The following is a 14,081-nucleotide window of genomic DNA, read 5'->3' on the forward strand; positions in this document are numbered from 1 at the left end:
CGACTCATCTGTCATTTAATGACCAGATCCATATTGACTGTGTAAAGCAGACTGAAGTTCATCACAAAAGTTGCCACAGCTTTTTTTCCCCTCCATGTGGCATGCTCTGCTAGTCTGCCGTCACCAATGTTTTGCTTGTAACATCCAAATACGCTCTTGTAAAGATGTCATTCCCCCAACTATAAATTAAAACAAAAATAATTAAATGTGGGTTTATTGAACATTTGTGGTTGCATCACAGCTTCAAATGAGACAAGCGTCATATTGGTATACGTAATACATTTATTAGTGAACAACCCTCTCCAATCAGCCACAACAATTGAAAAAAAAAAAATGATTGCACTACTTGGTAAAGCATAACTAGCAACTTTCATTTAAAAAAAGTACAAATCTTAAAAAGTTCAAACAGTATACAGATGCATATAATACACTAACTAGTTCGTGTTAAATGCTACAAACAATGATTCCAGTGGAATGAAAAATTAAACGAACCATTTCCTCTATGTAATATATATATGTGTGTAAATATATATATATATTAGTTTCCATCCTCCCACCCCCCCGCAATACAAACATGGAAAAATGAGGTAACTGTAAATGTGCAAGTACCAAAGCAAAATATATCTGCCTAACACACAACACGTGCCCCTGGCTCTGTTGGTGGGTGGGCTGAGGACCCCTTTAACAACCGGGGAGGGTAAGAACAGTAAACCACAACCCCACCACAGCAAAAAAAATCAAATAAAAAATTGGTAAACCATGAATGGCATCTACAAAGCAATCAATCACAAATCCAAACAATTTTTAGCTGCTTATTGGAACACTTTTTTTTCTTTTTTTTTTGCACCAGACAAGCTGTGTGATTATTGAAGAAAGTTAACAGAAAGACTACAAGACTCTGTGTTGTCTTAATCATAAACTGCTTCAGTGGGAGCTGCTTTTTTTTTTTTTTTTTTTTAGTTAATTTTTTAAAATCTTAATTAGTGGGGTAACTAGATAATATCAATTGAATACTCCCAAAAAATAAGCGCTAATATCAACATGAAGTACATGTGAACAATACACTAAGATATTGATACACTGAGAGCAAGTGCCTGAGAGGCAGGTACAGTACTACACTGGAATATGTATGACAACACTTTAGATTTTATTTTTTTTTAATCCTTAAACTATAATTATAATGATTTCCACTGGGGTATTAGTATAACATGCTTTTAAGTATACATGAGAAGATCCATGACAAACTATTGCATTCACGCGAGTGAGTTCTTGTAGCTAAAAGCGGAACATCTAGCACCTTGTCACTATGGCTTTTTGATCAAACTACAGTAGTCTCAGAGCAGGTTGTTTTCAGTCATTAGGGCAAGAACAGTTAACACAACGCATGTTAAGAAGTGATGGAGCGTCGCCATTTCAAAACAAAACGAAGAGAGCGCGATAAAATCTTGTAGTCATTCAGTTGTATTAGAAATATGTGCAGTACAATGCATGGCAGTTATCAGCTGAGCGATACGATCCGAACCTCCAGAACTTGGAACTGGATGACAAGCATGCATATTGTGCACCGTTAAATAGGTCCCCGGCAGATCGGAAGCTATCTTTCACGCGCTTGCTCATCTTTTTTTTCTTCTTTTTTTTAAGCATGCAAACACCTTCTGGAGTGATTAGGTAGGAGTGTGCGCACATTGAGAAGTTGGACCACAGCAAATAGTCAAACTGGTTTGTAAAATGACTTCTGTATGTTGCCTTTTTTTTTTCTTTTTTAAAACATGCCTTGTCTTTAAACTGTGTACTTATTTCAGACATAACAGGATATAATAACTGCTTACGTTAAATCATTTGTGGTCAGAGGAAAATGACCGAAAGATCAATTCCGATAGCTCCGTTTCATGGCATCCTTCCCATTTGACAGACTCTTCTTGTCTTGTATCCTCATATACCGAGTGGCCCTGAGTTTTTTCTTTTTCTTTTAAACATACAATACAGTATAGCCTGCGAATAGATATGTATGTACACATATATTAATTATCAAAGCTGTGGGTAGAACTCATTAAATGGCTTCTTTTTTTTTTCTTTTGAAGATGGCACACACGTCAAAGACTCACATTCACTTAAGACACTGAAGTAAAGAAAAAGGCAAGATCCCTTTACACGTAAAAGCAACGCTTACAACTGCCTGTTAGTGCTTACTATTTTTTTTCCTAAGTCTCAACACAAGCAGTAAAGTAGAAGTCCAACAGTGTTTCCAGTGACTTCTACGACATTCTTCTGTCTTCAAATTTAAACGCATTCACGCGCAAGTTATACATACACTTGTTCTTTTTTCTTTTCTTAAATACCACCAATTGGAATCGTTCACTGCCATTGACGACTATAGACATCAAAGATCCATTTTTAGTGGGCTGGCAGTGAATGAGTGAAAGAGAAAATCACCCCCCAAAATGTCTTTACAATAAAGTGTTGTATGCGGCCCGACCAGTATAAACAAGACATTCTGATTAATATTGTGGAGTATGAATTAAGCAGCAAAATCTCAGGGGGCAGCCATTTTGTCACTTGGTGTCGACTGAAAATGACAACACAGTTGCTCAGGCAACAAACTCACAGCTCAGCTGTTTTCTGAGATTAGTCGTGATGGGCTGTTACCAGAGCAACTGTGATGTCATTTTCAGTCGACAGCAAGTGGCAAAATAGCCACCCCCTAAAATGGATTAAAACCAGGTGGATTTTGTTCCTTAATTCACATTCCACAAACACATTATCAATCATAATATCGCATTTAGATTACAGGGGTTGCATAGAACATATTGTCAAGAAATTTTTCAAGTTGATTTCCCATTTAGGCTGATGCCATAAGATAAACACAAACATCGCTAATACTACCAACGCATTCCTTCAACTCATTTTCTCAAAAAAAAAAGATTATAAAGCAATAAATAAAACTTTTTAGAAACGGTGAAAAGGACACAGTATTTGTCAGGATTAGTAATAGGTTTGTGCTTGTCAAGGTCATATAAGAAGGCAGGTCTAACATCTGGAAAAAGTAGGCGGTATCTATATATTGGATTTGGCTCACAAACAAACAAACAAACATTGACGGCCACATCTTCCTCAAACTGGAAGATGAAAAAGTCCATTCAAAAGTCGCCCCTTTGCAACATATTGCTGTCCGCATAGACATCAGCGCGCCTCAATGCTCGTCTTCCCACATAAGCAAGCCGTTCTTTTAGTATGTTTTTTTTTTTTTTTTTCCTCAAGTTGACTTATTTTGGTGGTAATGCTTCGTTTAAATATTGCTAGTCGGAATCAACAGTACATGCAAATCCGAGCATGCCGCCCTGTATCCAGTGGTTACGCAATACATTGGCTCTGTGAACAGGATAAACGCGCACACACGCTGAGGCTAGCCGTAGCACTTGTGCAGTTATGCTAGATGACCTTGAAATGATCTGGTCCGTGAATCCAAGACATCTTTTTTTTTTTGGATACACGTGATCCAGAGAGGGTCGTGTGGCAGACGTGCATCACTTGCAGTCGAAAAGCTCAGGCGGAACAAAAAAGGTGGGTTAAATGATCAATCGAGTATTGCAGAACATAGATATGAAGAAGTCCATTTTGCCAACACTAAACATGCATCTATCGTGCCTCTTTCTCCACGCGTTTTTATTAAGTCTTTAATCGCGTCCAGCTTTTCATCCTCCACGAATCCCGCTTAATTCAACTAATGCAACCCTGTAAACAAAAGCAGCAAATAATGCGCATGGGTGGGGGAACTCTTTGGAATCTGCAACAAGGAAGTGGGGAGGCCAGAAAAAGGACCAGCTGGTGATCCCAGCGCTCCGCCATTTTTTTTTTTACATTTTTTTTCCTCCACAAGACTCGGGACAAATGAAGCACAGCAGAGGTACTTGGGGGCTCCGAGAACCATCCCGGATTGCTTATTATTTAGGAAGTGGGTTGTTAGCTGTGGTTAGTTAGTGGCGGGTGTCCACAGCTTTACGACTAACTCTGGCGTGGGTGAAGCGTTTTCCTCTCGGGCGCTCACTCCGCCTCCCGGGGCACGTCCGACGCGTCGGCTCGGCAGATGGGACAAGTGCGATTGGTCTGGGAAGTCAAGCGGGAGGGAGGTCACATATGAACACGGCGATCGCAAAAGGGAATTGACGGTGTGGTGTGATGTCATCTTACCTTTAACCATTTGTCCACACATTTGGCGTGGAATTCGTGGTTGCAGGGTAATACCCGAAGTAGCTGCCTACACTCAAAGTCACTAAAGCACACAACACACCTGAGGACAAAAAACAGCATGTAAATACATACAGTATATGTAAACAAATAACAAAACAAACAAAAAAAGATGTATATACGCATGCTTACTGTGTAGAAGTTCCATTATTTTCTAACTAGATACTTATTCATTTAAATGCTAATCTTCTGTTTATGGTTGACTACCCAAGCAGTTATTCTGGCGTCTCGCTACTCTCCATTTTACGTTAGCTTAGGGCAGTGGTCGGCTCTTTGTCGATCTCTAAAAAAATGAGTACATATTAGTATATATATATATTTTTTTTTACACATTTTTTATGTCAAATATTCTTCAAATGAATTGATGATTTAGATAAAAATGAATAATTAAATGTTCAAAAAATGTAATACAAATTTTTAAGTTGTCAAGAAAAAGAGACGAGCAGTAGATGAAAAAGTTTAAAATTACCTAAAAATGTCAAAAAAGTAGAAAATTGCCATAAAATGTCCATGAAATTGCCAAAAATGTCAGAGAAATATATAAAAAAAGACAGAAAAGAAAATGTTCAAAAAGTAAACATAAATTGTCCAAAAAGAAAAGAATCCCAAAAATTACCATAAAATATCCACAAAATTGTCGTCAGAAAATTGAGAGCAAAACGGCAGAAAAAAAAAAAGCCATAAAATAACCAAAAATGAAGTTTGACAAAAAAAGCATAAAAGTCTAAAACTGTATGGAAAAACAAAAGTAAGATAAATTATCCCCCCAAAAATTCCAAAAAAGGATTAGAAAAGGTACAAGAAAATTAATGTCTACGAATTGGATGCTGCTGTCATAATTTTGTGTTGTGGTGCAGCTCTAATTAGCTCTTTGGCCCTCAGTACATGAGACTAACGACGTTTCCGTCGTCATAATCTTCAAACGTTTTGCGGCTCCTGAGATTTTTTTTCTGATTTATTTGGCCTAAAATTGCTCTTTTGTCAGTAAAGGTTGCTGACCCTTGGCTTAGGGGTTAGCATTTCTTCTCCTGTTCCCTTTCTTTGCTCAATGTGTCACAGCTTCGTTATTTACTCATTTATTGATCTGGTCTACAGGTCTTCAACTGTTTCATCATAAATCCATGACAGAGTAAAAATGGTTGAGCTTTACTCACTAATTTTTTTTTTAAATGCACTATTATTTCCGGGCTTGACTGAACATGACAAAAGTGGTAAACCTCCAAAAGTCCTCCAAAAGTTTCTACACCGCCGCAAATAGTTTAAAAATAGACGTTCTACATTAGTTCAACGTCTCAGACTCATGTTGCCAAAATCCACAGTAATTTAGTACACTGAATGTAGTCGGCCACTATTGGCTCATTGCAACCAACAACTCCAATGACAAACAACGTCAATTGGCGAAGAAGCTGAATAATATTGCCAAATCTAGTATCAAAACAGACATCACATGAGAAAATGAAATAATCGCTTTGAGTACAGTACACTGAAAAATCTGATGAAGGCAAAGAGAAGTCTTACAGCGTTTGCTCAGACAGATGATTCTCTGTGCTGAACCTGTAGGATGGAAGTTGCTCAATGTCGGCCTTGGTGAGACCACGAGGTTTCGCTTCACCCAGCCTCTCGGCCAGATTCAGTAAAGCCTGCAGAGAAAATCAGCTGTGTTAATGGCTTGTGTACAATTAGTGAGAGATTCTGCAAAGTGTACTTAATGAAGTGCTGCTTCTGTGACTAAATTGCTTTTATTGCCTTTATAGCTGCCTACTAGGGAAAAACAAATAGGAGAGGCATATTCTTCTCTATGCAGTCAGTCCCAATGTGCACGAATAACATACTGTATGCTCTTCATCATGTTATTGTTGTACATTATCATTCCATGGGGTGTTGGAACTACTGTATGTAATCATGTGTTCTAATATCGTCATATAAAAAGTACGGCCAAGTAATAAACTAGCCTCATAGTTCTCCATTTCCACATCATCCACATCAAGGTCGAGACTGATGGCTGGGCCCACTGCGGTTGGAGGCACAGGAAGCATTGAGCTGCATAAACAAAGACAAAAAAAACATTCAAACTCAATCCTTGTAGAAGCATTCGTCACTGACACACGCAGCTGTAAAATATTATCTGTGTGCACTGGTAACTAAGAATTGATCCTCTTAAGAAATAAACATGGTCCACAATACAACTGTACTTACAGGAAGTAAGGCAGGAAGCCGGGGTAGTAGGATGGAGGCGGCGGGGGAGGCGGGAGGGGCTGCTGCAGCCGGTATCTCTGCCCACTTGCTCGCCGGGGCAGCATGTGGGGATATGGCTGGTGGGACAAACATAACTATAATGTGGATTGTGAACACACAAACAGAAGCTGTGTAAAAATTAGGGGTGTCAGGCGACAATTTTTTTTTTTTATATTCTTGTTAACATAAAAGTGGACAAAAATGTTATACTAATAGAAATACGGATGCATGTTTTAGTCTGTAATACAGTAAAAAGTTAAAATTAAAGATGTACTGTACTGTTTAAAAAGGAGTGTGATATTGATGTGTTGAGGTCATTTTTCTGCCACTAGATGTCATAATTGCACTTCTAAGACGGTGACAGCTCAGTGCATTTTCCTTTTCATATTATGAGCTATCGAATCTTTAACATGAAGTTTTTAAAATTGTAAAATACAACTTGACCCAAGCCTCCACAAATATATGCATTATTATTCAATTTATTACTGCTTAATTTTGACATAGACGTCTGCTGCGTAGCGACTGGAATTTCCCCTGTACAGGCTACCCAAGTAATGGGTGCTCATTAATCGGATGTTAAAACATTGAGTGGCATTAAAGGAACTTTAAATTAACTCAAAATTAACACAGTAATTTTGACACCCCTAGTAAAAATACTAGTGTCTTACCACTCCGAAGGGAAGCTCCTGATGCAGAGGCTCTTGAGGAAGATACTGTATGGGCAGAGAAGGAGGCAGCGCTGGTGGGTGATGTGACGGAGGGTAGGAGAAGGTTCCTAATGGGTGCTGGTCCCCTCTTAGGTCAACTTCATTCTCTACCCTCTGTAGAGGCTGACGTGGGGGTGATAAATACAAATGGTGTAAGTAGCAAAGAGTGATCGCACTTTTGCCGCTGGTTGCTGCGGACAACTCACCATGCGTGGGTGCTGAGGCTGTAAAGGGACGAACTGGCTCAGAGGAGTAAGGTGCGGCGGCTGGTGGGGGGGTACGGATGGGCTTGGGTGCAATACAAAATGTTCGCTGGAGATTAGGGGTGGGAAGGCTTGGTAAGACACCGGCATATGCTGCATGGTGCATGCCTGTATGAGCTGAGAGGAGACAAAAGCACACAAAGAGAACCATTTTTATGCAACATTCCTCACACTCAATTTGTAACACATCCTCCACTTGGGTCTAAAACTTCAGATTGAAAACATGTTTTAGGTAGGGCTGGGCGATGGGACACATGTTAAGCAATGCCATTCTTGTGTTCAGTCTATGATCTGCTGACTTCAGCTTATTTAAACTAGGGATTGGCACTAAAGCTGATTCAAAAATTAACTGATCATTAAGAATTTTGATGTGCTACTTGCTTCAGCCAGCAGGGACTCATTTTTTTCCATCTCAACTAATTTGATGTGTGAAGAACAACACGTAGTCATTTATAAGAAGATGAGCTGCATCCACTCTATGGCACAAATCTTCCATTAAAAAGAAAAATAAACTATTAATAGGCAATTTTAAGGGAAATGCCATTTGGTGAGATACAGGTCTTTCTTTAGAATGAACTGTCATTGATTTGGGGAAAATAATAATTATCAAAAGGTACTAGTGGTATTGCTACTTGACACTGGTGACCACTGAATACAAAGAATTTGTATTTGGTTTCTCCATTTTGAATCAGGAAATGACTTTTGTCAGGCTTCTGATTGGCTAAAACTGAATGGATCTGTTTGAACACGATATTAAGCCCAAAAAATGTCAAATTTTAAATATTCGGTTATATATATATTTTTTTATATAGCAAAAAGTAACTACACAAAAGCAATAATTTCTTATAAGCTTAAAGTATAATGACGACAAATTTGAAATAATTATTAAAACTTATATCATGGAAATACAGGCCCATGCTCCATTTACTTTATTTACTAACCAGCAAATCCTCCGCTAGATTTTATTGCTAGCAATGTGTGTAGATATTAAGTTCTTTTTTAAAAAGAGTGGTGAAAATATATTTTTGAAAGAGTTGTGTTTTGTGTGTCTCAACACGTAGAGAATAAGAATAAAACAACACTTTTAATTTTTATTGATTTATTCTTAATTAGTCTATTGATCGATGAAATAATTGATAGGCGACTCAATTTTTTTTTTTTTTTTTTTTTTTTAAATCGCTAGGGACAGCACTAAACATAACCTAAGCATCTGTACACCTCAGTGTTACACACAAAAATGTTGGAGGGTGGATTCACAATTCGGGGGATCCGATTCGCACCCATCGATTTTTCACTTGCTGAACCAACAGTGGACAATTTGCACGTTTGACACATCGCACAACCCAGCTGAAAAGCATGTGATAAACACACATTAAGTGACATATTACATAAAACACACGTCACTGAGTGTTGCCACAACGCCAGGCATTTTCAGGCAACACCAAACATATCTTAAGTAGACTTATTTTCACCGACAACAAACTCATGCCGCTAATTTTGCTATTTCACAAGACACATTTATCAGGAAATTCTGCACAGGGACAGACTGCACGGTTGCTATTGTGTGCTACATGAAAGCCACTGACATTTTGGCTTTCCCCTTTCAAACTCACAGGAGGAGGAAGGCAGCAGAGCAGAGAGAGCTGTCCGCTGAACATTACCGAGCATGCTGGGAGCTGCTGAGTGTTGCACCCTGGTAAAGGCTGCCCAGTGTGGATGGGAAATCCATGGGTCGTCACCGTCGTAACAGTGTAAGATATTGGAACAGATCCCTGGGGCATCTGAAATAAGAAAAAAAAAAACATGACTTATTTGTGCAGGGAAAAAGAATTATTTAACTCGGTATCTTGTGCATCAAGTACGTCCTGATGTGCTACCTGCTCGTGTAGATCCACCATGATGGGGTTCTGCTGGGGCAGGTGGGCCGCAGGATGAAGCATGCGTGGCGCTGTGCTGGTGTGGCTGTATTGTCGGGATTCATCTAAAGGAACCTGTTGGTGATGCTGCGAGAAAAGCAGATGATGGAGATTCTCATCCTGGACCAGGGACGTGTGTAGCACAGGCCTGTCTCGTAGCCCCCACTGGCGTCTCACCGGTGGGCTATAGGACCAGAATAAAGGGAAAAAAAAAAAAAAAAAAGAGAAGATATCACATATCAATGACTCGATTATTCTATATACAGTAGGGTTGGCTTTTATAACATGCAAATTCAATATAAATCTGTCAATAAGTTAAAGGGGTAAACACAACCATAATGTAAATAAGAAACGTGTTCAAACAGTTTAAACAGTCAAAACTTGCAAGGATCTTGCTAGGCACCAAAACACGTTACAGTTTGATTTCACGTAAAATAGTAATAAAAAAAATAAATAAAATAACGCACAACATATTGTTTTCAACTGTACCTTCTCCTGAGATGCACAGGGGCGGTACAGGGCTCTCCAAGGAACCTCCTTGGGTTCAAGGGGGCTGTTGGGGGCAGCCTATTTACTGCTACTTCCCATGGTCGCATTGGTGACGTCGTGCAGACGAGTCACTCTCTGGGAAAGGAAACTACACAGTGGAGGAGGTATTTGGATGTTGCCTCCGATTGTCTTAACCCTGTAAAAAATAAAACAATTATTAAAACTCATACAAAAAAAAAAAGCACACGACTAACCTGTAGCATGGAAGATTGGTGGAAAAAAAGATAAAAAACAGTTGTTGCCCCAGATGTCTTACAAGTATGACTGGCCACGATATTAAGTACTGTAGGGGCTTAAATTGAATTATGGCACACTGTACTGTAATTCCCAGTAATTGGAAAATGTTGGACTTGGACGTAGATTGTACTGATTAATAATTTGAGACATCTGTTCACTGGGACAAAGAGGGTTAGTGATGCCCTGGTGCTTTGTTTACCATCACATCCCCGGACGCCAGGTATTATATTATTCTCTGCTTTATTTTGGTAATTGGTTTTCCACAACAAACCTATGGCTTATCATTGATAGCAACTGCCACAAGCACACTTTTACAAAGAGTAATTTAACTTAAGTGTTGTATACATTTTATTTTTGTGTGTTGTACACTACATATAAAACAAAATCGCATTAGCCAGGAAACAGACTAGCATCTCTTCAACAACTTTACTCTGCTGGACTTGAACCAGGCCCCTCTAGTACCACAGGCCACGTCCTCAGAGATGAGCCAGAATCACCCCCAATATAAACTATTTCAATCCTGCAAAAGTAGGCTTTTTGATGCAGTGTTGGATTCTGCCCCATTGTGCATGCTGAAACAACATGCCGTTTTCCCATTCATCCAATTTCAATCGTGCTTGTCCTCATTTGGGTCTGGCTAAGAGCCTATCCAGATGACTTTAGGTGAGAGGCACTCACCAGCCAATCACAGGGCATATACACATAACCAAGACAATTTGGAATTTTCTATTAGCTAAACGTGTACGTTCTCAGGAGAAAACCAATAACTGGAATAAACAATGGTGTGCTTAGTTTCACAATCGTTCATAATAAAATAAAACAGCCATCTGTCTACAGCATGATTGGCATCATGTCAGGTCTCATCATTGCGCTATATGTCAACACTTCACTGATTTGCAGTTACAGAATCAAAGCAGTTTGAAGACTAGGTGCTATCTTTTATCTTCAAATTGCAATATTGCTGGTTCTACAGGTGACAAACATAACATTACAAATGAAAGAGCACAAACCGAAGCAAATTCTTTAATTGTTAAAACCCAGCAGTACTATATTCATCAATTCGTGTGCAAAATAGTAATTTAAAAACAACGTCCGTCCTGTGTACATAAATAGGGGTCGCTGTTACATGGCTGAACAAAAACATGGAAGCCATGTGCTCACGAGACAAAGCAACAACAAAAGCTGTAGCGGTGATCGTTTCTCTTCCGTTTCACTCCACTTCACTTTTGCGCCGCTTTTTCGGAGTACCGCACGAAACTGTTGCGCACACACGACCCGCTGTCTTGGAGACAGGACCTCGGCGGCTTCCGAGAGCTCGTATCTGCCGGGGACAAGTCAACGTCCCCTGTTGAAGGAGAGATGAGCTAGCTACGTTAGCAAAGCTATGCTAACGCTTTGTCCAACGACTCGTAGCAAAGACTGTCGGCAAGCAGACGCGTAACCTCGGGACTTTTGTGCTAAAAACAAAAACAAGGCTCTCAAAATAAAGAGTTGCACAGCCACATGGCATGGACGGACCTACGTCATAAAACGAGTTGCTGTAGCTTGAGCGCTTACTTTCGTGGCTAGTTTGTGTGCTCCGTTAGACGAGGCGATGGCAGGTGTTCCAGTTTACAAAATGCCGTCTCCCATCCACGTATCGTTGTGTCTGACAGCCTCTAAACGACGTTTGTCCCTTGAAGTCAGTCCACAACTGTTTGCTTCGACATATATGTTTCAAAAAGTGGTCGATGGTCCTGCTCGCTAACACAGACGGCTATCAGACGCTTTCCGTTTGCTGCGGAGGGGCTACGACTCCCCAGACTCCGGGGGAGAAAAAGAAAAGAAAAATAAATCCAACCCGTTAGTTGTGACGTACCCCGAACAGCATCGATGACGTTAAAATACACGCAAATCGTTTTTTGATAATCGAGGAAAGAAAATCCCGCTTGCCGCGTGCACGTTCCCAACACTGCATTGTTATGGGGAAGCCACGCCCCCCGCTTTGTATTGGCCAATCAGAGAGCGGCAAAAACAGACAGCAGACGTCCAGACAACGATGGCTGCAACGTACCAACAAACGTTTGTTTTCCTACATGGAAACAAAAGATGACCGCGATAAACAAGTGGCTCAATTAGAACTGTGTTGTTTGTGTGCGCATGTTTATTCAACCAACGTGTGAATGAAGTGACCCTACGTTACGTTGTTCAAGTACTGTACACACTTTCAGAACAGTTACCTACCAACAAACCTGTAATCTAGCTAGCTAGCAAAAGCAACATGATTTGCACAGTTTGAAGACACTTCGAAGCTGTTTGTATGTTATCACAATAGCACGTAAGCGTAAAATACAACATAACAGGTTTTCAACCATTTTTTCTGTTTTTTTTCTGCATGAGTCCAATGTTTACGTGAGTGGACACGGTGTCCTATCAGAACTATCAGGTCGGTTATGTAATTTTGCCCTTGCACGATCAAGAGGACAAACAGTCTCCATTTCAGCTTTGTAAACAACGTTTCAGTTATACATTTTGCACACCGGCGAATGTGGCTTGCACAAAACAATCATCGCTATAGGCCTCGTTGTCGGGCCCAGTTTGTGTGTTCATAGTTAATAAACACGCTCACTGCAAATCTTTAGAGCATATTCCATCATCGGGTCCAAGTAAACTTCAAATCACGTAAAGCTCACGACAGTCTCTTTGCTCAATGTAAACATTACAACATCACACCCAGCAGCAGCAAAACAAGGAGGGGCTGTGGGAGGCTGAGCCTAATGAGCGCCATAATAACAACACGTCTTCATTTCCACTGTCAACAACATTTCTAGCTTATAGCAATCTACTCGCAGTTATCTCGTCTGGACACAAGTGTCGTTACCTGATTGTTAATGTGCAAACATCCAATCGCTGGTTATTTCCCTTGCAATGTTCACATCTCGTCAGTCAAGCGGTTTCCTGTTGGTTAGATGTTCCCGCGTGGAACATTCCGTGATTTTCACCAGTGCTGTGAAATAAAACGCGCTATAAATTACAAATCGTGTCAGACATCTCGTAAGAGCTCGGCGTGTGTGCACACAATGTGACTTTATGTCGTTGCAGCGAGCCGTGTTCATTCTGCACACGCCATTTTCTGGTTTTGAAAGTCGTAGTCCAGCCCACCGCTGTCTAGTTCTTCCTGCACTTCCTTAAACTGAACGTCTGCAGAACTCTGCACGCTTTAAACTAATTAAAGATAGAAATATATTAGCCGACTAAATAGAGATTTATTCGAAAATAAATGTAGGCACTGGTAAAATAAATAATCAAATGTTTTGCTTATTTCGTTATATTCGCCTGTTTATTTTATTTTTTTAAATCACTACCTTAATTTATAAATTGCTTGATCACCTTTAATACTACGGTATTTATGCAAATTAGGGCTTGTGCTCCTGTGGTGAATTTTTTCCCTATACGTCAATTAACCCTTTGTTGCACGACGGTATATCTGCATGGGAGAAAATAACTTAGTATTTGTTTATACGTTCACCTGTATTTGGTGTTGATTTGGTAGGCTTATACCTGAGAAGATAATTTAACAAAAAATTGAATTTTGCCTTATATAACAAGATACGGTATTTGGAAAATATGCAATGAAAAAGTCATTTTTCCATATGGCCACTTCAAATAAAATTAAATATTGTTGTATTTAAGACAATGATGGGTTAACAGGAGAGATTTCCTGCGTTGAGAGATTTTTCTGATTCCACATGAACCAATATTGCCATGTGTTTTTGCTTCCTTGCCATCTTGGATCAAAGTTCCTGCAAAATATGTAGCAAAATTACTGTTGCAATAATGCTTGCAGATTCAAAGATCTGACAAGAAACCTCTGTGGATCAGGGCCAACTGTTAGGCAGTCATGTTGCTTTGCTGCATATTAATTAAAAGACCAATATTTTGCACTGTAT

At 39.7% G+C, this 14,081-nt stretch overlaps 1 protein-coding gene across 5 annotated transcripts; it reads right to left on the reverse strand.

Moving 5' to 3' along the window:
* Window positions 1–262: 262 nt before the first annotated feature.
* Window positions 263–13,316, reverse strand: rnf44 (ring finger protein 44). Of its 5 annotated transcripts, none has more exons than XM_077531660.1 (11): window positions 13,013–13,316; window positions 9,856–10,051; window positions 9,328–9,550; window positions 9,064–9,231; window positions 7,394–7,567; window positions 7,149–7,310; window positions 6,442–6,557; window positions 6,198–6,285; window positions 5,764–5,885; window positions 4,189–4,288; window positions 263–4,104 (listed from the first exon to the last, which is right to left on the reverse strand). In XM_077531660.1, exons 2-11 carry the CDS (start codon window positions 9,960–9,962, stop codon window positions 4,042–4,044), a joined length of 1,323 nt encoding a protein of 440 aa, XP_077387786.1. In that variant the 5' UTR covers window positions 9,963–10,051; window positions 13,013–13,316; the 3' UTR covers window positions 263–4,041. The 5 variants fall into 5 exon arrangements, with proteins under 5 accessions (XP_077387786.1, XP_077387789.1, XP_077387790.1 ...); XM_077531663.1 differs by lacking the exon at window positions 13,013–13,316 and adding an exon at window positions 12,206–12,245; XM_077531664.1 differs by lacking the exon at window positions 13,013–13,316 and adding an exon at window positions 11,710–12,127 and having other exon boundaries at window positions 9,112–9,231.
* Between the last annotated feature and the right edge of the window lie 765 nt (window positions 13,317–14,081).

Source organism: Festucalex cinctus, chromosome 9 (genome assembly GCF_051991245.1).
Source record: "Festucalex cinctus isolate MCC-2025b chromosome 9, RoL_Fcin_1.0, whole genome shotgun sequence".
In the NCBI taxonomy this organism is placed as follows: domain Eukaryota; kingdom Metazoa; phylum Chordata; class Actinopteri; order Syngnathiformes; family Syngnathidae; genus Festucalex; species Festucalex cinctus.

Coding starts and splice junctions, on each gene's coding strand:
- rnf44 (XM_077531660.1), bottom strand. CDS start 9,962: ATGCGACCATGGGAAGTAGCAGTAAATAGGCTGCCCCCAACAGCCCCC. Junction 5,886..6,197: donor TGGAAATGGAGAACTATGAG/GCTAGTTTATTA, acceptor TTTTCTCTGCAG/GCTTTACTGAATCTGGCCGA. Junction 4,105..4,188: donor GTGTGGACAAATGGTTAAAG/GTAAGATGACAT, acceptor TTGACTTCCCAG/ACCAATCGCACTTGTCCCAT.